General features: G+C 38.3%; 2 protein-coding genes across 2 annotated transcripts; one reads left to right on the plus strand and one right to left on the minus strand.

Annotated features, from left to right (window-relative positions):
* Positions 1–11,614: 11,614 nt before the first annotated feature.
* On the plus strand, positions 11,615–16,744 carry mier3b (mesoderm induction early response 1, family member 3 b). The gene is made up of 11 exons (XM_070904638.1): positions 11,615–11,728; positions 12,203–12,325; positions 12,487–12,610; positions 13,520–13,593; positions 13,724–13,796; positions 13,938–14,086; positions 14,293–14,374; positions 15,516–15,610; positions 15,724–15,851; positions 15,997–16,151; positions 16,269–16,744. Exons 1-11 carry the CDS (start codon positions 11,630–11,632, stop codon positions 16,742–16,744), a joined length of 1,578 nt encoding a protein of 525 aa, XP_070760739.1. The 5' UTR covers positions 11,615–11,629.
* Positions 16,745–20,046: 3,302 nt separating this feature from the next.
* Positions 20,047–23,152, minus strand: elac1 (elaC ribonuclease Z 1). The gene is made up of 5 exons (XM_070905070.1): positions 22,996–23,152; positions 22,360–22,566; positions 21,528–21,586; positions 20,986–21,196; positions 20,047–20,525 (listed from the first exon to the last, which is right to left on the minus strand). The coding sequence occupies exons 1-5, from the start codon at positions 23,150–23,152 to the stop codon at positions 20,047–20,049; spliced, it is 1,113 nt and encodes a 370-aa protein (XP_070761171.1).
* Between the last annotated feature and the right edge of the window lie 1,482 nt (positions 23,153–24,634).

The following is a 24,634-nucleotide window of genomic DNA, read 5'->3' on the forward strand; positions in this document are numbered from 1 at the left end:
TTAATAGTAACTATAAAAGAGTTATAGCATCTGAGTGCTGAATTTTAAGCATAATTATACTTCTTCATTTCCAGTGGTGCATTAGCGATGGAGTAGAGGAAGAGATGGAGGCAGTGAGGGATTTTAGACAATGGAGATATGTAGGCCAAGTTACTGCACAGCTTAGAAAACTGAGCTATTACGTAATGTAACACTAAATACTACTCCACCAGAGATTTCCGAACGATTTTTTCCCTTTTCCAATCTAACCACCTACGGCCTCCTGATAATGCCCTCAAAACTAGAGGTGTGATAAAGGCAGGATTAGAAAACTCCGGGGGAGGTCACACATTTTCAACATTGTGTCTAACTTCAAACACTCCATTCTTGAGAGTTATCAGTGAGTTGTCCCTTGTAAAAATAGAATTGTAATGCTGGATATATTTTCTGGTAGGCTCTTAGATAGAGTTTCTCTTGGTTCACTACAGTCTAAAGACTTCCGAGAAACTCGACTGGTTATATCCTCACACATTTGGAGCTGTTGTCCTGTGAGTCAGTGTTGCAAAAAACAGTTTGTCATTTCTTCACTCTGTCTTCCTCTTTGCAGTTTTACCAAATTTAAAACACAATCTCAAACTCCTTTATAAAGGGACAGGGACGCAGAGATATTTTGTCATATAACAATCTGATATCTGCACTGCAGACATCAGACATCTTTGCGAGTGACATAATGAACCAGCACAAAAGACTGCAGCACTGTCTCCCTCTGAGTAGCCAAGGGGATCAAATTCTCCAGGTGAGGGAATAGTTATAGACACTTTTTTGTCCCTTTATCGCAGTTCACAGATGGCTTTTACTTCCAGACACACACCTGTGAATACGTCGGAACTTTCTCTTTAACTGGCCTCCTATTCAGTCCAGAAAAGATAATGATGAAAGGCAGCCCCTTAAGAATAGATAAGTGTGATTTGAATGTAGAATGTAATGGAATGTGTCAGTGTGAAGATAGGAAAAAATATTTCTGGTTCCTTTAAAGTCAATTTCATCCATCTTTTCCAAATTCAGCAAGCAACACAATTCATTCATATCAGTTCAACTGCCAGCAATAGAAGACATTATTAGTTTTAGTGAACTATAATGACAATCATCAAAGTTTCTTTTTAAGTAAAGGTCCTCTAACAGCTTGGCTTTCATCCTTAAATCATAACTTAACTTGCACAGAGAACCAGAGCGAGATGGCCAAACATCAAAAGTTACACTTAGCCAGAACTAATTATTGGGCTAAAATTAGATCCTAATTTTCTCTTCCACTGTTCAACTAGTATAACTCCATCCAAAATTCATTTCATGGTGTTTTTAACCAGAATTACAGAACATCCCAGTAGTTTTATATCATTATCTAATTTCTCAGTGCGCAGCAGCAAGCATAACAGTGCAAACCTAAAGAGGCTTTATGTGGAAAGATTTTTATTTCATGCACAGTTATGGCAATAAGTTTATCCCGGTCACAAACTTGAATTGCAGTAATATGTTTACTTGTCTAACCTCCATTTTTGTGGTCTATGCTGCTGATGAGCAACGTGAGAGAAGTGACAGCATGTCCCAAACAGAAATTAGGATGAGAGTTTGTAATGAGAACAGTCTGTACTTGAACACACATTGATTGAATAGAACAGCAAACTGATGAAAACATTTGATGACTATTTGTATTTGCTGAAGCGGCACATACAGCACACTTTTCTGTACTAAACAAAATCACAGTCTTTTAAAGTATAATTATGTGTGCATGCAGGCAAGAATACATTCTGGGGGAGTGATGAAAGAACAAGAGGGCAGAAGAGTTAGAGCCTGGACAGTTTGTGTCCATTCTCTGCCTTTAATTTGCATCAGCAATGTCACTTCAGCCTCATGACACATTGCATCATGCACACATACTTTCTGTGTACAATGAATGGTTCTTTGGCCACAACCTCTCTTTCTTGGAAGAGAAACGCCAGGAACTGTGGGTGCATCCCACAACCCTGCAAATAAATATAAGCATGATATGACTCACATAAGGAATCAAACAAAAAGTACAAATTGTGCTGCTGATTTTCTTACGAGAACCAGGATTATCCTGTTTGATTTGTGGTTTTAACCAAAAACTCAGTTTGGTGTTTCATTATGAAATCTGCATTAAATAATTTGTTGGCCACTTGGGAGCAGCGCTGCAAGCTGTAAACACCACACTGACATACTGTCACCTTGTAGAATTGTTGTTGGCGAGCCTGTAAACAGTTGCTTACACATCCAGCAGATACAGAGCAACATTAGCGTTCATTTGGAGTTGTGTTTGTGTCTGAATGTAAGTCCGTACTCATATTTGCTCTCCACCAACTCCTGAGAGAAATATCTTGATCTGTAGCTTCCTAGAGGTCATTTTATCCTTTGTTAATGTAGAGATATTGATTAGTGCAGCTTTGAGAGCATTGAGTTTGGTATTAGTCCTCTTCATCTACACAACTCCTCAACTGTCAGGCTCAGTCAACCAAACAAGAATGAAAATGTCCTCTTCAAGTATGTACCCGCATGCCTTTTACATTTTAATTAATCCAAACATGGTGACAGTATTAGTCATTATAGGTGGTTATATCACAAAGTTAAAATTTAATGAGGTCAGCAAAGACAAACTGTACAAGTCTTGTTCATACAATGTTCTATAGCGCCATGACAGTTAATAATTCAAATCATTTAACTTGTCACCTCATTCAGAAAACTGACAATGTCCTTAAACAAGAGAAGATTGTCTAATTTTTGATGGCCTAACTATTGTATGAACTCACAATTAAAAGCGACAGTCTCTTTTTCTTGAATCGTTTTGGGAGCTGGTGTGTAGGTGGCTAAGAGCGACAGCGCTCCTTTGTAATCTGGCAACTGTAAGAATGTCTCTGTAAGAATGGGAGTTCAATGTGTGACATCTGAATTCATGTGTACTCAAAAAAAAGTGAGAATTTCCCAAGTTTTCAGCCTCTCCATCTTCTGCTCTCTTCTCTTCACAAACTGTTCTTGTGGAAGAATCTCCGGTTACCATGGAGACAGAATCACCCACATGTCTCGTCATAAGGAGCCTCTTATCCATGACAACACAGCTGTTTCCTCTATCCTTCACATTTGGTACGTTGCTCATCACTTTGCATATTCTGCACAGTACTTCAGTCAAAGGAGCTTTAGAGCAGAACGTCTAACTGCTAAAGTCCTTCAGCTTCCTGAGAATTGTCACTGGTGTTAAGTCACTTTTGAGCGATGCAGCTACATACTCACAGGCTTTTGCTGATAGTCTCTCATGTGGATTTTGGGAGAGATACATCCGAAAGGATACTTTCAAAAGGAGCACTAAATATAAGAAAAGAGACATCATATAGATCTATATGCTAGTGGAACCAACACCTCTGGATCCTAAATGTGTACGGCTTTAAGCACATATCTATACAGTACAAGTTTGTTAGTGGGGGACAAATGAATGAGATATTTTACTTTTTGGGATTGGAAATTCCTCAAAAACACCTTTTAAGCGTTTACTCTGCGTCACCTTCACAAATATGGGCATTTCCACTGCTGCTGTTGAAAACAGGTAATCTCATATAAAACATGTGAGTTCACAGCGTGACGCAAGTTACGTATATATACAAACACCTACACAAGTAGATACTGCGTCTGACTACGGAAAGAGAGGAAATTGCAGTGCCCACTCACTGTTACTCCGCCTTTAAGTGAGCTCTCACTGCTCAGTGTTCCAAGCGTTTCGAAAAATGAACAGAGCACAGGCTGAACTGCCAAGTTTTTACTACAGGATTTATGAAACATTTCCGACCTCTTACACTGGCTGTGCAGTGATAAACAGTGGAGTAGGATGGATAAAAACACATCTATCTATCTATCTATCTATCTATCTATCTATCTATCTATCTATCTATCTATCTATCTATCTGTCCGTCTGTCTGTCTGTGTTACATCAAGGCAGACAGTGAAAGGTGGACTCTGCTGTGCTGTGATATAGAGCTCAGTATGGGGCCGAGGAGAGAAGGAGCACCGCTAATACTCAGACTCTTGGTTATTGCATGCCCTCAAACTCACCAACCCGAGCATCACCTGAGGAGACATGACAGATCCCCAACAGACTGGAGAAGTTCATGTACCAGCTCATAATGGCTGCATTAAAGTGATGGTGATGGGTGCTTTATGGGCTGATTCACAGTAATGAATGAATCTCAATTATAAACTACAGCCACACAAAGCCTGCCTATCTGGCTGTGAGACAAGCACTCCATCCTGTTGCAAAATGCACAACACACAAAAATGGCTCGGACACAGAACATCACACACCATGCCCTAAACATTAAATATTAATATCAAAGGTGCACAATCAAAATACTGTAAAATGTGGTGTGTTTATAGGACTGAGTAACAGTTATATTATCATAATGAGAAAACCTTTTGGGGTAGCTTTTACAACTTGAGGGGTGTGCAAGCCTCCCCAACCCCATTAGTACCCATGGCCGGCGATCTAGCTGGGGGAACAGTCATTCAATTTCAAAATAAGTTTTAAAATCATCATTGTGGGAGATTTAATTGTACTCTCCTTTTGTTGTTTCTGTGTTTTCAATTGTCCTGCTATCGCCCAACTATGCACTCAAGCACACCTTGTGGGAACAGATTAAAGTCCCCCAAACAATTAAAAGTTCTCACAGATGTCATGCAGTAAAAAAATAACAGCTTTAGGGTCCAATTTGAGTAATGGTGTTTAGCAAGGGCTAGTCAGACTTAAGAGACATTGTGCCTCTGAGAACACCATGGTCACCAATCCCTCTCAAGGTTTCCCGGTGTCCTTAGCAGAATGATCAGGGTCACACGGGCATTGCACACTTTGGACTATGCAAGTGCTGAGACATTTCAGTATAAATCAGTATAAAATCAGTAAAAAAAAAAAACGTTCTTTCTGCATTTTTGTAATCACACACCTTTTAAAAAGCATCTGTATTGAGCAAAATTGTAGCATCTCTGACACACATTTGTAGAGATGGTTAAAAATACTTCAAAATCTAATTTAATTTCCTTAGAATCCTCTTCAAGGAGAATTACACCACTGCAGCTGTTACAGTAATAGCCTCCATTTATGTACTTACTGTTTCTAATGTGCCTTTAATACACCAGAAAAACCTCCTCAGGGACTGGATGTGTGCATTTAAAGTTAGACAAATAGACTGTTTTGGGACATCACTTTGCAGTTCTTTTTTTTTTTTTTTTTTTTTTTTTTTACACAAAACCATCTTAACATTTCAGTTTCTTTTTGAGAGAAATGTGAGATGGAGGAATGTGGTAAATCAAACATTACTATGACCTGATTTTTGTGCTGCATCCCATTTTTAAATATGTTAGATGGTTTAGGTTGCAGTCTGAGCTTTTGAGGGCTAGGTGTGACAGGAGGGCAATGGCTGGTGAACATTATTTTGTAATGAACCTCTTCAAATCTTGGTACTTGATACATGTTGTTATATTACAGCAGCACTGCCTCTGTTGTGTTATGTCTAAGAATAAATCACCAAACACTCAAGGATCCAAAAGAGGAGCAAGACAGATTTGTGCCTGAGAAGCCTCTGGGCTTCACAGCCAATACCTGTTATCTGACTGTAACACACTTCTAGATGTTATGTGTAATACACAATTAACATGGCTTTACTGCACAAATGAATCAACATGTGCAACACAGTACACTTGCTAAAGGATTACAGTATGTTTAGTATGTTATGTATCTTCCCACTGACCATGAAAGGATTTCTGATATCTTCAAGTCGGATATGAGGAGTGTGTGCAACAAGGAGCATACTTTAAACATGCCATTATTGACCTTCCTTTCAGACTGTTTCATTGTAACATACTCTTTGCTCTATGCTGATTTATGTCCTGTGACTTGCATTATCAAAGATCTGCTCATCATTGGATTGAGATTTAAAGTAATGCTTTATTCAAAGATTTATCATGCAAAATCCCCATCCTTTATCCTTCCTTATAAAAGATAGAAATGTATACGTGTGTTGCAATAGCTCTTGAGAATTTCCTGAAATTCCCGTTCACCACGGCAGCTTGTGTTTGTTGTTCATCAGCAATGTAAACCTAAAGCTGGATTTATTCTCACAGGAAAGGGTTGTTGATGGAGCTGAATTTACTACTTAGATAATTTACTTACTTACTTTACTTGCATCTCTAGCCACTACACGTCACATAGTACTACATAGCATAATATAAATGTCGATGTGTGCGATCATTTTTCTGGGATTTCATGGAAATTGCATCCTACAGAAAGCGCAACAGCTTGTTGATATTACTCATCAATGATATAAACTTCAAACTGACCAAGCCCTTCTGAAAGGTTTGTTGACACCGCAGGACTTGCTCTGCAGCTGCTGACTGTTTAGTGATCCACATGTGGGGATAAATACTGTACTTGTAAACACACACAAATCTGTGTCACTGCACATTCTGGAGTTTCATATAAGTCACCCAAGAATATCAACACAACAGGCAGTCTGTGTTCACACAGTCATTGTTGCAGCCTGGCCGAGGGTGGTGTTTGGAGCACAGAGGAAATGGAAAATGCTAAAGTTGAGTCATGAAGAACCCAAAGCTGTCACACATTGCCACCTGGTGGCTTGTATACTTTGTAAAGTAACTGTCTCAAATTGTCTATGTAATGTACACAGTGAATGATTTCACAATGCAGACTTGACGTCATTATACTGTAAGAATACAAAGATATGATGTATGTGGTTTACTAATCTTTATTTAATTTTTTAACAGCATGATAATTTCAAATAACTAAATTTGACATTTAGCTCTGTGATTAAAACACAGCTGCTTCTTTAATACATTTTGTGTTAATACCCAGCCCACTAGTTTCTCATTGGATTAGACACCTGTGTGCATTTGATTAAATACATTTTTATTTTGAATAAAACCTGTTATTTAGGCTTTTATATTAGATGTACAGCTTGAAGCATTACCTGATACGCAGCATCATATACGTGCATTTGATTTATTTTTCCATCCAGTCTAAGTGCGCACAAAGACAGTGAATACCCCTATATGACAAGACAACAAGGTGAATCAGTTTCCACCTCCTTATACGTGCAGATGCATGGTTAATAATGCTTTATTCATGTCCATCCACAATGAATATCAGCAATACTGAATGTTCAAGACTTGCAGTTCACTCGGTGTGATATCCTCCTGTGACGTATGCATGTGATGTGTCCATTTGGCCAGAAAATATAATTGATAATTGTGAGGAAGTTATTAGTATCAGAATGGGTTTCCTGTCCCTCAGTCCCTCTAATGGTGCATCAGCTGAGTGGGCAGTTGCTGGACAATCACAAAACCAGTGTAGGTGTGGGCCAGTGTTAATCAGCCACATCCGTTTTACACTCTAACAATGGATTGTGACCCTTTGTCACCCACCTCTCCATAACCTACGTCAGAGGATAACTTGTTGACCTAACAATTTCACTCATTAGGTAAGGACCCACATTTTCCTGACTACATTGTTCTGTAAAAGTAGGCTTCAAATGGGCTTTCAAATGATTATGGTAATCACAAATTAGCCGCTGAGAAAAGAGGAACAAGAGACAGACAGTAATGGCTGCTCTTAATTTATACTACTTGTGCATGCAGACATAGGGAAACACAAACAGTAAAAGGGTTCCACTTTGACTACTTATAAGAAGAAGCAGAAGAAGAAGAAGTACAACCAATATTTTTGTTGGGACAGCCATTCAACTTAAATATCTATTGAGTATATGCATGACAGGCTGTTTAACTTTATCTGCTCCGACTTATGGTCCTTGTTATGGTCCAGCTAAGCTCAGGTAAGACGTTAACAGATGTGGCCTGTAGAGGGATGTGCTTCTGAACTGTCTGGACACAGTGACTCATTTGTTTGCAAAGCCCTCCAAACGAAGCCCACGCGGCCCTTCCTACGCCTTACGGGGGATTCTGTTTTCCAAAGACAGGAGTGTTTACTTGCTGCGACAAGTTGCAACAAATATGATCCCTATGACAAATTAAATGGGACCAATGTGTAAACAACAATACACTGTGACTCTTTGCTATAGCTTAACTGAAGAGTTTGACACCCACCCATGACTCAGCATGGCTGTTATATTCTGTCTAGTTTACGCCACAAGATAAAGATGTGTTTATGCAAGATTGATTCAACAATATAATTGAAGTATTTCTGCAAATAAATGTTAATGTGGGCATTGGTGTGGTTGTTTTTGGATGTGAATTTATACATGTATATACTGCCAGCACTCACAAGTACAATCAAGTGCAAAACAGTATATCCCTTTACTTTTATTTCTTTCGTTCTGTGAATTTGTAAATTATAGTTTGTTTTTTTTAGTTTTAGTCGCTTTTTTATAACAGTCTTTATTGTGTTTATTTATTATATCTTATACTTATGTCTCTTGTTATTGCACTATCCTGTATGCTGCTGTAACAATGCAAATTTCCCCGCTGAGGGATTAATAAAGGATTATCTTATTTTATCTTATTTTATCTTATTTTATCAAGCTGTCAGACCCTCTCCTACCTCTTATGTGAATATTGCACACTGAAATGTCTGATAAATTAGACATAATTTCTCTTTTCTAGCTACAGATCTCACCATATTTTTGTAATGTTAGCTCAATGCTCAAATTGGGCAAACAGAACGTTTAGCCATACACTGCCTTGTTAAAAACAAACCAGAATGATGCTCCCGGTAATAAAAATAAAAAAAGCCTTCACCTGCCAGTCATGCAAAAAACTTAATTGACAGCATGAGTTCAAAACAAATGTAATCATTCAACACAGAAAATTACTTTGTGTTATGCTACAGGAAGGACGTCCACCTCACATCCAGGAAGCAGTTTATTACCAGCGCCCTGTGCACAAACATCTGCAGGTTCTCTGACAGCAGCAGCTGGTGTTGGACTCACCTTGAACTAGTGGTAAAATTTAAGTGTCCTCAGTTTCTGCTGTCCACACTATAACATTGTGGTACTATTTCAAGAGCCTGATGTACACAACCAAACAACTAAACAACAGACTGTCAGGTAAAATTGTTCGGTACTGGTATTTAAAAGTGCACCTCTCTACCTTATCCCTCTGCCTGCCCAAACAATCAACATGTTATATGATTAAATATGATGAGGTTTCTCAGTCATCCAAAACAGGAAGGAATGGAGGAGGAGGAGGAGGAAGAGGAGGGAAAGATGGAGTGGATCACAGTGGTGTGAATAGAGTTGCCATAGTTTGAAAGGGTACTTTTGCCCTCTGCTGGCCTGTTCACTAAAAATCAGTATATTCAAAATGTATTTCTGAAAAAGATGACTGTACATAATTGTTTTAGCACTTTTTCAAAGGCATTATTTGGTATGTCATACCCTTGCCTTAAAGAGGATAGTTCAGATTTTTTTTTATACATGAAGTAAAATAGTGATAATTCAGCAAGCCAGCAGCTTTTCAAGCAAGAATTAAGATTTAAAATTGCTTCAGTCAACAAATTGTTTTTAAGAAGCTTTAATCGCCCAAAACAGAATGCAATATATTGTTATAACAATATGAGAAAACCTGCCCAGTTTCATGGGCACATTTGTCAGAAATCTAAAGTTTTGATTTGTGTCAGGCGTGAATAATTCAACATGAAGTAGACTATCGAGTAGGCCTAAAGGAAAATGTAATTTGATGAGAGAAACATCAATGAAAAAAAAAAGAAAAGAAATTTAAAGAAATAAGTTCTTATCATTTAGTATTATAGTGGTATGTATTAGTATTAGTATTATAGTAGTCTTATGTATGGCTAGCCTATATGTAAAAATGAGAGCTAAATAAAAGTGATACAACAAATTGCAAGAATTATCCTCTGGAAAGATACAACTGAACACATCACTAGTCCCATTTGAAGGCATTGTGGCCACGATTAAAAGTTCAGGAATACGTAGTGACAAAAATGTTAAAGATGATAACACAGAGCTTTTAAAATGCCACAGCTGCGATAAACAGTACAGAAGAGAACAGGAAATCAGCTGGGATGTTCCCAGAACATTCTAGGAATGTGCTTGTAAAATGTCATTGTATGAGGTATTAACATGCTCAACGCCATGTTGTTGATACAAACTGTATATTGTATTATGTATTTATGATTTGATATCTTATATTTTTATTTCTTACATTTTCATACCGTAGATTTACCGTTTATAAATGATTACCGTTAGTCTGATCAGTGGTTGGTTTGAACGGCGTCACGACTAGAACGGTCACCTGGATTTCTGATTGGCTCAGAGCGCTGATCCGGGTACTGCGCTAGAACGAGCCCATTAGCTAAAGGTACCAATATGGCGGAGGTAAGAGGGAAAACAGGGGAGAAGCAATCAAACTTAAATCGATATTTTTAAATTTTGTGTGTTGTATTTTTCATTTCTATGTTATCGATTGAAGAAACAATAGTTTTTTCCTTCTGTATAGCGTGTTTCGTGTAATAATTGTCATTTTTATTCCTCTAAAATATGCTTGAATGTCTGGACTCATCCTTCACTACAAGGCCGCTGCGCCTCCGCTCTCTCAGCTGCTTTGGTGTAGCGGCTGTGTAAATTGATACGTAAATTTAACGTTAGCTTGCTGGTTAAAGGAAATAACATATTATATCGTGTTTGTTATGAATGGAAATATATTTTTTTCTATTTAGGCTAAATTGGCGGCACTTATATTGTAAAGATTCACCAACTCCATCGATTGCAGTACCGCGCAAACGAGATTAGTGTTTACATTTTTCGATGCATAACGTTAACATCAACGTTAGGCTTTGGGGTTAGCTTGCTGGCTAGCTAACTGTTACAGAAGCCGACACTGCGTAAATCGTACTGTCCCCCTCAATATATTGCTCTAATTTTACCTTGAGCGTCTATTACGAAAGGAAACATTTTAATCCCAGGGTTTGAAACTACATTTTGCTCACAATTGTCCTCCGTGTGTAGCGTTCATCCGCGGCTAATGTTGTATTAGCCACCTATTCCAGGTAATGTTAGCGGTAAATGCAGCTTTCCTACTCAACTATTTTCGGTGGTCACAATATAGACATTTAAATGCGTTTTTTCTTACTCCACTTGATTGAATATGTGAGATGAAAGCGCTAGCATAATAGTTGAATCCATGTTTCAACTATTCCACTCATTTATGCTCTGGTTTTATTCTTTTGCAGGCTTCCCTAGGGAGTTCAAGTCCAGGTAAGAAAACCTTCGCCATATATTGAGTATTAGTATCTACAGTTAGTGATGTACTTAATTAAATTAATCTATATGTTTAAATACATAATGAACCATTTAGCATAATAAAAACCTCTAGATTGAATTATATGTTCTATTATATACTCTGTCAGAGAAAATGATTTTAAAGTTGACTATATGTAATGCTTTTAGAATTGCAGTATAGAATCAATGTGAATGTATCTATTTAGGTATGAATCTCTAATTTAAGAAAGCTGATGAGACTGACACATTTATGATTCTTTATTCTTTCTCTCTCTCACTCAGTTGGCTCATTATCGTCAGAGGACCATGACTTTGACCCAACAGCAGAAATGTTAGTTCATGAGTATGATGACGAGAGGACTCTGGAGGAGGAAGAGTCTCTGGAGGGAGGGAGGAATTTCCGCTCTGAGATCGCAGATCTGGAAAAGGTAAACTATTAAATACATAAAACAGGATTTATCTGTGCAAATATAATGAATTCAGTGATTATAGTCAAATCTGCATTTGTGCTTATATACGATTTTTGTGTATCATTAATGCGGAAACCAGAGTGCACCATCTTATAAATACAGTAGGGCTGAAAATATTGACGTTGTGTTGTCACTGGAAGAAAAGCTTAGTATTGTAACACTGACAGTTACTGGTGTGACCCTCTTGATGATAAGGGGATTCATAATTGCAAATGCTACAATTAATAAAGGTCAGTGAAGTTTAAGTACATTTACATTCAGTCAGTTTTATTCATAAATTGTCCCTTGGTGACAGTGAATTGGATTGTTGGCTTCGTCGCTAAAAAAAGAAAAGAAAAAAACATATACATACAGATCTACAATCAAGTGGAATGCATAAAAGCCTTTCCTAATTTATGACGTTTGCCTTTCCTCTTCTTTTTTTTCTGCCAGGAGGGGAACATGCCTTTGGAGGAACTATTGGCCATCTATCGCTATGAGGCCTCGGCAGGCTCAAGTATAGACAGCTCCTCTGGAGACCTGACTGATGAGCTGCCTGACATGACTTTGGACAAGGTAAGTAAATAACTGTTGTTATGTGGTAATCTATAATCAATTAATAGATTTGGGAAAAATTATTAGAAGTGAAATATTTGTTTTGCAACGTGTAGTCAGATTTTCTGTTGGTCACCCTTCGTCTACCCCAGTATACAATAGATATTATTGTTTCGCTTTAGGAGGAAATAGCTAAAGACCTGCTGTCTGGTGACTATGAAGAGGAGACCCAATCATCAGCTGATGATCTGACCCCTTCAGTCACCTCCCATGAGGCTACAGATTTCTTCCCAAGAACACTTCGATGTAAGTGACAGATTACACCTTCTAAAAAAAGTCTGTAGCTTTTCAGTATTAAAGCATTTCATGTAATGCAATGCTATACAATGCCATGCAATAATCAAAAAAGAAACATTAGGGCTGCACCTAAGAATTACTTTTATCATTGGTTAATCTGCCAATTATTTTCTCAACAAATCCATTAATCGGTTGAAGAAATGTCATAATAAATGTCAAAGTATCCCTTCACAATTTCCTAAAGCCCATGATGACGGTGATTAGGCAAAAAAAAGCTTTTAAATACACTGCCCCTTCTTCCTGGAATAATGTACAGAAGGACCTGAAATTGTCCTGAATAGTTTACTCTCAATGAGACTTTTAGGTTTACAGTTGAGTGCTACATTAGGTTAAATGTGCAACTGATTGTTTTCATTATTGATTGTTGTTGTCCATTATTTTTTTCATTAATCATTTAGTCTATAGAATGTCAAATAGTTAAAAAAAACAACTTCCCAGAAGCCAGTGTGTTTGAATTTCTTCCTTCCTGTCCGACCCAACAGCCTAAAACCCAATTATATTAAATTAACAATGATATAGGAAAAAACTGAAAACATTCACAGTTGAGAAGCCATCAACCAGACCAGATAATATTTGGCATTTTTGCTTAATAAATGACTCATATTGATTATTAAAAAATGTGCAATTGTTATTTTGTAATTGTACAGTATGAACCAGTTCTGTGCGCATTTGTTGAGCTTTCCAAGTGATTTAGGTAAAGTTACGTATGAATTATGTTGGAGGAGATTCAATAACCTATTACAGTACCAAAACTGACCCCAGGTTGGTAGGTAAAGCATTAGGCCTTAGCACCCAGGAGGTGCCATAGGACATTCAATGCACGTCAAGGTATTTATGTGATGTTTATTATTTTATCAGCCAACGCTATCTCTGATGGTGATAAAGAGTCAGAGTGTGATGAAGATGGCCCAAGCCCAGAGGACTCCAGAAAGGTAAATGACTCATTTCATTTTGGACCACATTAAGAGAGGGATAAAGAAAGTTTACTTCATGTTTTAAGTTGAATAAACACTGGTTCCCTAAACATGCTCTGTATTGTCTTTTGTTTGGTTTTTATTGTAGGAAATCATGGTGGGAACGCAGTACCAAGCAGAGGTTCCTTCTTGCCTCTGTCACTACAAAGATGGGGAGAAAGGTGATTGTCTTTTTTTGTTTTCAGCATGTGTTCCTGACAAGTTCTTAAATGTCATTATTTACAATGTTTCTGTCCATACAATAAAGACAAGATAATATACACATGGTGACTAATCCTACTGTAATGTACTTTGTTATGCAGTGTATGAAGATGAAGATGAGTTATTATGGAGCCCAGGTACATTGCCAGAAAACAAGGTTAAAAGTTTCCTGTCTGAAGTGTTGTCACGGACAGCCGATGAAAAGACAGGATGTGACAAACCAGGGATGCACGTTCGAGACAATGAGCAGGTCAGTCATGTCTTTATTTATCAATCCTTTCATGTTGTAACACAATGATGAGCATGGTATTAGCAATGTATGTGATCTTATGCAGTCTACATCATTTTCTTTCTTCAGATTAAATGATGATGATTCTTAAGATTCTTTGTTTCTAAGGTACATGTGATTAATTAGCCCTAAATTCCAGTCTTGACCACTCTCCTCTTCCCACATAGGCTTTATGTGAGCTTGTCAAGTGTAACTACAACACCCGTGAAGCACTAGAGAGATACTGCAGCCGTGTAAAGTCCTCAAAAGGTAAGCAAAGGAAACATGTTCTACGTGTCTGTTGTAGGAATAATTGACAAGTTAAAATTGCCCATCAAGATTCTCTGGTATAATTATGGATGTAGTGTTGTGCAACCCAGACTATCTATAAATGCCATAGCACCCTTGAAAACTTAATAATATGTGACTATATAGTTGTTAGTAACCCATGTGCATCAGCTGAAAGGTTTTCTCCAAATATCTTGTAAACAAAGAATTAAGTACTCAACAGAGTACAGACCTCCACCTAGGCCTAATAATCTGCTCTGTTACAAATATTAGTTTGACAGTCAACATTGTACTGTGTAGGTAAATAAAGATGGCCACTGAGTGAAGTTTAGGTTTTGGGTATTGTCCAAAATCAATATTTTCCTTCTGTTAGATTATCAGTGTCTACAGCAAACATTATGGCCACCCAGACATTCTTTATTAACATTTTATTTTTAATACTATTATTGTTATTATTAAAGCACATATGACGGAAAAAGAATGAAATGCAAGAAAAATATAGGAATATTTAAAAGGAAGGAAAAGGAAGTGAAATGCAACAATACCAATCCCATATTGTGGTATATATCTGTACATGTTGTGCTGTTTATACTGGATATATGGTACCTCCAACCCAAACTGACTGGTGTTTCTAATATTTGTCCACCTAATATACCCAGTGAGGAGAAAAAGTGTAGGAACCAATTATACACAATTGGATTATACACACTCCAACAACAATCCAATCCAACACCAACAACAAGAGCAGTTGCCTCAAAAGTCACATCACTTAGTATATAGAAAATAAAAAAAATAGGTTTCACAAAAGTATTGTTTATTACAAGACGGTTGTATGCTTGATTACACAATGTAAAGGGTATTGCAACTCTGTAAAGGGTTTTTCTTTACTTTTTAAAACCTTTGCATCTGAACCTTTATCTCAAACATGATGTTGATGTTTGATAACTTCATAACTTGTGTCTAGTTGTATTCCTCGGTTAGTCTTTCTATTAATCAGTTTGGGGCTGAAGTAAGATTCAATCCTGTGTTTTGAATTTTCTTGGCAGGTCTACCCTTTTGTGTACACATGGATAGCTTGCTTGTGCACCAACAATGTATTAATGTATTACTGGTTTCATTTCAGAAAAATCACCTCCATGGACAGAAGAGGAATGCAAGAACTTTGAACACGCACTACAGATGTATGACAAGAATTTTCACCTCATTCAGAAACATAAAGTGAGTCTTACTTGATGATTTGACGAGATTCCCATTTCTTTTATACAAGCATGAAAAGGTACACGCATAAAGCTCTGAAGTGTTCTTATCACTTTTTTAATGACTCCTCCCAGGTCACAACACGAACAGTAGCAGAATGTGTGGCATTTTACTACATGTGGAAAAAGTCAGAGCGATTTGACTTCTTTGTGCAGCAGAATCGGTTTGGGAAGAAAAAGTACAGCAGCTATCCTGGTGTAACGTAAGTGGCAGAAGAAGATTCAGTGTATCTGTTTGCATTCCTTTTTGTGTGTTTTTGCTTATGTTTAATACAATGACCTCTGAAACAAATTGTGTGCACATCATTTACAAGAAACTTACAATTCAACCGGTTTGTTTGTATCCAGGGATCTGATGGACAGGCTAGTAGATGAAGCAGAGGGACTGGCAGTGGACAGTTCCTCCTCTGTGTGTTCAGGAGCAGGTGGAGGAGGAAGGCTGGAGACCACCACAGACCAACAGCTCAGCCTGCTCAACTCCATCACTGCCAGCGACCTCACAGGTCAGGACGACTATTATGTTAATGATTTTCCTAATTTCTTAATGTTATGTTGTTTTTTTTGAGTCTCTTATTGCTTCCAGTTATTCAATGTTAATCGAGTGTCCTGTCTCCTTGCAGCTTTGAGTAACAGTGTAGCCACAGTGTGCAGCCCTGCAGAGGTTAGTTGCCTGGACTCCTACAGCTTTCCTCCACTGGAAAGTCTCCATCGCGGGTCCCTGAGCCACGACGAATCCCTGGGGTTCCCTTCTAATGGTGCAGACCCTGACTGCCTCAACATGCTCGACGCCGGCTTCTACCACTCTGACCTGGGCCAGCTAGGAGGAGTGTGCGTCAACAAGGACTGCGAGCGGCCCTCCAAGAGACTCAAGATGGCCCTGCCTGACTCCTTTATCAATGACGTGTCTGTGGGTAACCTTGGAGTGGACTTCGAAGCGCGACGGACAGCGACGCACCATCACCGAATCACCGGCGCCAAAATGGCAGTGTCTGTCACAGACTTTGGGAGCTTGGCTGGCAGTGGCGAGCCCAACGGGTTTCTGGGAGCACATGCACGGCACCACACACAGCACACTGCGGCACTTCAGTCAGAGTGATCTTCCTCGTCGTCTTCCCTTGTTCTTCCCTTTTGAAACCCCTTATCCCGCTTGTACATAAGACTGAACTCACTGGAGAATCTGATTTGTTTAAATTCTATTATATATATATATATATATCTATATATATGTATATGAATATACTTTTTTGTTTGCATTTTTTGTGTAATATGACATCAGTGATGTCTATCATATAGAACTAAAATCTTGATTTCTCTCAAGAGTTTATATAGCCATTTATTTTATTTCTGTTTTGCGGTCTTGAGATGTGTAACGTCCATGTACAGTGGGGCCCAGAGGCTGCAGTAGGAGAGTTGTGTATCTTCCTCTCTCACATCTACACACAACATCTTCAGAGCTACAGTACGTTATCCTGCCATTCTTCCCAGCTGCCAAAGTTGGCTTAGTTTTCTGCCTCTAGTGTTATTATTTAGTTGCTCGTCTTTGTTGTTTTGAAGTGGTACTTTTTTTTTTTAATTAGTGTTTGGTTTACAGGTACTTTTTATTAACCAGGCTGGGTGCAAATGTTTTTATTTGCCCCCAAATTAACCTGGCTAGACATTGTGTGGAGAGCAACACTAGCATGGAGATTAGTTTGGAGACCAGGAAGTGTCATGGGCAAGGCTTCAGCTGCTAAGGCCTTCCAGTTAGGTTTTCTTTTCTTTTAATTTTCTCCTGTGGAAGCGTGTCTAGTTTATCTGCTTGTTTACCTTTTAAACTGTTCAAAGTTGCCAAACTGGAACATGTGAATGTTTGCAACAGTTCTCTTTTTTTTTTTTACCCCATGTAGTCTAACCCAAATTATAGTCCCTGATTCATAGTTTTTCTATTCCATTTTTAAATGGGTGATGAAAAATTCCTGTGCAGAGTAGCATAATGGGAGTCACCTTGTTTTCAGTTAAACATTAAGGTTTGTTTTTGGGAAATCCTGCTTCTTTCTAGGAGTCAGCCAAGCAAACCATAACAGCAATATTGCAGGGCAAAGATATTGGTTGGATTAATAGTCATTTAAACAGACATTAGCAGGCACCGTAAAGAAATTATTTATTGCATATACTTTTACCTTTTGCGAGATTTTGTTCAATCTTTTCAACTCATGCTACACTCATGCTACTCTTAGGCAAGTTTAGCTGTATATGTCCTTTTTAGTTGTAGTAAAAATAATATATTATCCTAAATCAAGTAATGCCATTTTCAGACCACTTAGCAAGCTTGGGTAAACCTGCTAGCAGTATTATGTCTTTATTTAAAGCCACTCTGATTTTGTATTCAGCCTCTACCTAACCTGTACTAACTAGAGAATGCCTTGTGTAATCTGGTCGACAATTTCTTGGAGTTCTAGTAGCAGAAATGAAGCCGGTTTCTCTTGACTGAAATCCATAATTGTGAATTGTGAAATGTTTAGCGGGTCATCGTCAGTTGATTGGATGCAGTAGTAGTGTTTACTTAATTTATCTATGCATTGTGCTATGAATAATTAGTTTGTTTCAGGGGTACATCATGTTCGTCATGTCCATTGGTCACCATTGTGTGTACAGACAGAATTCATGCCTATAAACCATCATTAAGTTTGATTAAGTAATTCAGTTTCCATGCCCAGCATCAGAGAAGATCTTTCGTTTCATGTAAATAATTAGCAAATAGCCTTTAAAAAGTCTATTAACTGACCTCTTACACTTGTGAATCTGTGTTGATACAAAGGTTTTAATTTGATTCCTTGTCAAAAGGCAATAATTTGTAGATATGTACAGATATTTTGGGTTTTGCATTTTACTGGTTGACTTGGTGTTTGAATTTTCTTTTTCTCTCTTTGGAAAGTCATGACACCCAGACCCCCAGGACACAGCTGAAACCACGCATGCCAGCTGTGTCTGTTTCTCAAGTGTACCACTGAAAACGGCTTTACCTGAAGACGTATTGATATTACTCAGTGTTGCAAATTTTCATTCAAAACTTGCAGCCATGTGTAAAAGACGCTCATCTTTCTTTCCTCGAAAAACTTTTTACATGTCGTTGTCTATTTGTCTTGATGGTAAAGGGATGGCTGCTGCTCTAAGTATGTGGAGAGCTAGTTTATCTTTTAATGCAATGTGCATAATGCAGTAGGTCCTCCAAGCTCTTCTAGCTTTAGCAGTGCAGTGATATTTATTTCACCTGTGGTTTGTACAAAGACTCAGAAAACTGTCAGAATGTAAAGGCCATTAAGTAGTAGAAGTAGGTTTTTCACCACCCTGTGAACTCTCGAAAATGTGATATTTTATTGATATCTCTGGTATGAGACTTGTGTGTGCAAGGAAGCACTAAACAAATTTATTTTATATTTTGTATTGTGTTTTGAAGTTTAAAAAGGAAAAAAAAATTATAGCAGTTGTGGTTTTGAAAAAGAAAACTCGAGTCTTTTGACGAAAACAAAAACACCTTTGTGAATAAAAACCTACAAAACTTAAAAATGTATATCCAGAAATATAGACAATCAAAAACTTCACTATGAGAAATGTTCAAGAAGCTATCTTTATTGTTTATAAGAATTGTACATAAACATTGAGTTGTTTTTTTTTTCTTTTGTTAAACATTATTTTGTATTTTCTGTTGTACTTTAATACCTTGTGTACAGATCCAGAAATAAAGCTCTGGAAAAGGTTCGGAGATGATCGCATGTTCTTTATTGCCGCACAGAAAAAGTAAAAAGATTTTACAGATTCATGTAGAAAGATTGTGGTTTTAGTTACAAGACAATACCATTAAGACTGAAACCAATGACACGAGTATTCATACAATATCATTGGGAGAATTTCTACTAAATAAATTACTTGGAAATCTTTTTTTAATGGAGTCCCATTACATGGAGAACTACTAATTAATTAATTGTGGTATAATGATTAAAAGGCTGTTAGGCTGTTCATCCCTACTTCACTCAATTAGCTTGACAGTTCAGGAAACAGCAGTTTGAAATTGAAAAGAATGATCTCAGTTTTCAAGCTGAACACACAGTCATCATCAGCAGTAGTCATGGAAACAAGTAGATGTTCAAACGTTTCAATTTAATGAATTTTGTCCATGTTGGCTAAAGTTTTCCCCTTCATATGTACTTTTTTTTTGTTGCAGTGTGTAGTTTAGAAAAATACCTAACATCTGTACATTTCCAAATCACAGAATGATAAAACAAATAACAGGTTGTGAACCAATTATGCTTCTAATGGATAACAAGTTAACAAATACCAAGAGTACATTTTTGTATGTAGAGCTGCTCTGGTTTTAATCAGATCCCCTACAGGTCATATAAAAACTAAACAAGTAGTTCTTTACCTTGATCTTCTGACAGGAATGGAAAGAGTCAGAAAGTCCTCAGCCAGAGTCACTTCTACACCACTGTCCTGTAGAGCATCTTCAGCCTGTCTCTTGAGCTCTGAGACATCGTCCTCGTCCCCCTCCTTCTGCAGGGAGCAGGGTTTGTACCTCTGACTGAAGTGGTACAGCACCAGCCTCCGTGCACAGCAAGCCCGAGCCACCGCCGCCGCCATTTCAGGTGTACTGTGTCCGTGGTCCACTGCTTTCTCTCGGTGCTCGTTCCCAAGGGTGGCCTCGTGAACCAGAATGTCCGCTCCGTTGCACAACCTTGCTGCTCCGTCCCCGAGAACTGAGCTGCAGTCCCCTAAAATGCAGACCTTTCTCCCAGGAATGGCTTCTTCCAGCACCTCACTAGGCAGAACGACACGCCCGCTCTCCAGAGTTACAGACTCTCCAGCTTTCAGCCGCCCATAAAGCGCCCCTGGTTTCAGGCCTGGGGGACACAAAATGAGACAATGCACAATGTCCACAAGTTGCATTTGGAAGACACTTTTTCTGAAATACCTTACTGTTCACAAATGTGTCACAGTATTGGGTGACCTCTGTGTAAATCAGAGTAAATCTGGGTATGTTAGTGCCATATTCTGGACAACAAATAACTTCCTGATTAGACTTACAACAAAGAGTAAGTGAATAAATAAATAAATAAATACATGAAATGTAACTACTAATTTCATGCATTAATATCATATACTACTAAATAAATGCCAGAAATGCACAAACTTCTTCATTCTCTTCAGTTTTATTATTAAGATATTTTGTTTTTCACTTTCAATTCCAATGTATAATGTCATCAGTGATTCAGGACACTTAGCTTGTTTCACTAAATCAAATAATGCATTCAAATATGTAATAAATATATAGAAATATAAAAAGACACCAAGTGCATTTACCTAGTTCCTTCAGGAGTTCAGTCTTCAGTCTTCCGGGTCGATCACTCTCCTGAATGCAAAAACCAAAGGATGGGATGCGGTGAAACAACCTGAAGGCCTTGACCACAAACTTCTTGTCTTCAAAGAGGAGGTAACTGTCACTGGAGACATCCAAGGAGATCGTCCTGCCCGGCTGCTCCTGTGGGTGCAGAGGGCCGCACTCCGCTGTCCTCTGACAATAAACAAAACACAAAACATTAAAAGATTACATGCTCCTGTGTGGGTGGAGAACACACTGAAAACATTTTCAAATTAATTCAAATCAATTCATTGAAGGACAACATTTTTCATAGGGGAAGCCATAAAGACTGACCTCTTTTATATCGTAGATAAAAGAGATGAAGCCTGGCTCCAGATATTATATTCGCAAAAAGATATATACATACATATCAATATATCTGTCCAGCCCCACTGAAAGTGTGTTGTATTGGGCTTTGCACTATACGGAGAGCTAAGGTGTGATTTATCACCACTCAGGAATAACACCAAAATCAGTCACATACCTCCAGGCTGAGCTGTCCCTCTTCTGGACTCTGGTCAGTTGTGGGCTCCAGCTCATGTACTACAGCAACATACACATTATAGATGAGTTGAGAGCAGACTCATTATAATTAAGTACAATAAAACAACAAGATAAGAATCAACAAAGTAAATCATGCTGGAAGCAGTAACCCCTTTGTGTGGCAAATAAAGAAGGTTGAAAAAGTGTGTTCATGAAGTTTTCATATAATAAAGATAGTAAACATGATCGCTGTAGCATACCTGTGATTTTCAACGGACAAGTCAAAAGCTGATGGATGACGTTTTGCAAAATATCTTAATTGCAAAGGCTACATGCTGTTCTATGAATGGAAGAACACATGGAAATGCTGGGCGTTCAAGCATATTAAAGGCAATTTTTCTTGGTATGGGCGGCAGTCCATTGCAGGGGAGGTTTGCTCTGCTGCTCAAAATGTCTTGGTGAACTTTCCATATGCTGTGCACTACACTTGTTTGCTACCTAAAGTCCATATTCTTTGTTTCTTAAAAGTTGTGGATATACTCATTTTGACAGAACAGTGACAAAATTGAATAACACGTTAGATATACTGTAATATCTTCTGTATGAACGGCTGATTTTGCCTTCATGGGAGGCATATCTGCAAGTTATCCTGAAGGTGGCAGTCATACTCACAATTATGTGACAATTGTACAGCTAATGTTTCCCTGAGTACACAGCAGCAGACAGATGGGGTGTTTACATTGGCTTTGTGCTGAAACTCCTAGATCATCAGTGTTTTCAAGAATGCAGTGGTGTGGACACATTAAAGCTCAGGCTGTACATTTTGGACTTGCCTGCATAAGGGAAGAGCAGCTGTGATCCTGTGAGACCAAGTGTCACCCTTAGAAAGTGCCGGAGGCCCCGGGGCCCGTAGATGTCCACACAGTTTACGTTCTGCTGGGGGTCGGGGTTGGTGTTGAGGCTCACAGTGCAAAGAAGACCAGGCAGACCAAACAGGTGATCCCCATGCAAGTGGGAGATGAAAACCTTGGTGATTCGACCTGGGTAGAAAACATGACATATTATTAGCAGGTGCTATAATGGGAATGAAAATAACTTCAAGGTCAGGTCACAGCAAAAGTAATTTCATTTTTCATTTTGAAAGTGTCAAGAGTAAAAATAAACACACTACGAGTACTCAAATGACTATAGTTTTGTACATTTTTGATGTGTGAACATGTTTTAAGTACATCCTAAAATCACCTTAAAATTAAGTGGAGCTTGGTTACTTTTGGAAAAGGAAAGATTAACATTATAGAGAAGCCTCACCAGCTCAAAAGATTTGAGGATATGATGGAGAGCCTGGGTGGTAGGTACACTGGAATAAAAGTGTATTCAAGGTTGGTGTTCAAGAACTTTTAAGACCTTGTTTTAGTTTCCCAGACACGTTTGAAGGCGAGGCGGCTGTGCGAGGAGCTGAAGTGACTCACCGGCTCTCAGTTGGCTCTTCATCAGTTGGGTCTGGGTTCCCTCCCCGCAGTCAAACAGCCAGCAATCCCCCTCTGTCCGCAGCACCAGAGCCGAGGCCCCGCGGAGAGGAGACGGGTAGGCCGAGCCGGTCCCGAGGAAAGTCATGTCCATGCTCATCCTCCCGAGGTTACAAGGAAACGGGTGAAAACTGTCTACAGCTACAACTGAGGCGGTATGCCATGCTCACTGTAAACAGTCACACGGTGATGACGTAATACGAGCGACGGTGCGGCATTCACGTCGAGTCGGATTTCTTTGAAATGATATGGTATGTCCAATGCATGGCACTTAACAAAAAGCCATACAAGACTAGAACTTGATTAAAACATAACATTTCCCAAATCTTTAGCAGGAGGAAAAACAAAACGAAATTTGGAGGAGATGAGTTGCTCCCTCAGTCACAGAAAAAGTAAAATCAGCAGCCAAGGGAGCCAGTAGAAAACAGTTTTTATTCTGCACTTTTAACAGCACATACAGTAGGTATTGAGAAGCAGCACAAACATGCTGCTATCTGCGTACAAACGCTGAGGCAATATTACTGTGTAACAAAAATAAACTTCAGAAACACAGACTCGAAGGACACAGCACTATATGAACGCACACTTCAATGACATACGGAGTGAAATTTCCTCATGGTGACGTCAAGACATTCTTACACAACACACTAAAAACAAATACAACAACGGGATTGACACATGAGCCAACACTTCTAAATAGTTTCTTTTAAATAAAACTATTAAAAATAAATGTATGAGTAGATAACTTTGCCTTTAACATTGTGTTCACAACCCGAAGCTGCACAGTCTGTCAGAGAAAAAGCTGCACATTGAATACTACACAATGACATCATTCTGTACAAAACAAACAGCATTTTTTTTGATATTCATAGTGCTGTTGAGTTGTTATTAGCTCTGCCTGCAGCATACTTTGAGGTCTACATCATGGAATATGAAGTGATTATGAATAGACGCTGAACATCGTGCAGGCACTTCAATGCAGGTGGTTAGAAGGTCCTAATATAATATCCTGAGATTAAAATGTATGCAATGGCCTATTATATATTTTTAAACATGTTTGATGACTGATGCATACTGCCAATGCCCTTGACAACAGTGTGACAGACAATATTACATATGAAACAGACTACTACTAAACTGGTAGTTTTCCTGGTTAATTTTTCAGACTTAAATACATTTTAGCTGTGGAGGTGTGTGTATGTGTTTGTGTTCGGGATATGCATGGTAAGGGTTTCTTAATTCTCTCACTTTACATCTCTAGTTTACTCACTATAGGAGACTGCAGCTGTCTGTCAGAGCACAGAGCAAAACAAACAGGCAGGTTAACTGTTGGTACTACGTCTCACTGAGACAAGTGCTCAACAAATTTACATATAGATGTGAAATATTAGGACAATATAACTGATATAGTCTACTTACTTTGAGAAATTGTCATCTGCTATAACTGACTATTTAACTGTATAGCTGATCGGAAAATAATGGATTTAAAGCTAACTTGATAACTAACATTACTGTTTCTTCATCACAAACATATATAATGCCAATAACAATCTGTCTGATTATCTTGTAGGTATCATTGCCC

This window comes from Enoplosus armatus, chromosome 4, assembly GCF_043641665.1.
Source record: "Enoplosus armatus isolate fEnoArm2 chromosome 4, fEnoArm2.hap1, whole genome shotgun sequence".
NCBI classification, from domain to species: domain Eukaryota; kingdom Metazoa; phylum Chordata; class Actinopteri; order Centrarchiformes; family Enoplosidae; genus Enoplosus; species Enoplosus armatus.

Excerpts from the sequence above, each read along its gene's own strand:
- mier3b (XM_070904638.1), top strand. The coding sequence starts at position 11,630 with ATGTTAGTTCATGAGTATGATGACGAGAGGACTCTGGAGGAGGAAGAG. Across the intron at positions 11,729-12,202 it reads AGATCGCAGATCTGGAAAAG|GAGGGGAACATGCCTTTGGA; the intron begins GTAAACTATTAA and ends TTTTTCTGCCAG. Across the intron at positions 14,375-15,515 it reads CCGTGTAAAGTCCTCAAAAG|AAAAATCACCTCCATGGACA; the intron begins GTAAGCAAAGGA and ends GTTTCATTTCAG.
- elac1 (XM_070905070.1), bottom strand. The coding sequence starts at position 23,152 with ATGAGCATGGACATGACTTTCCTCGGGACCGGCTCGGCCTACCCGTCT. Across the intron at positions 21,197-21,527 it reads AGGGACAGCTCAGCCTGGAG|AGGACAGCGGAGTGCGGCCC; the intron begins GTATGTGACTGA and ends GTTTATTGTCAG. Across the intron at positions 20,526-20,985 it reads TGAACTCCTGAAGGAACTAG|GCCTGAAACCAGGGGCGCTT; the intron begins GTAAATGCACTT and ends TGTGTCCCCCAG.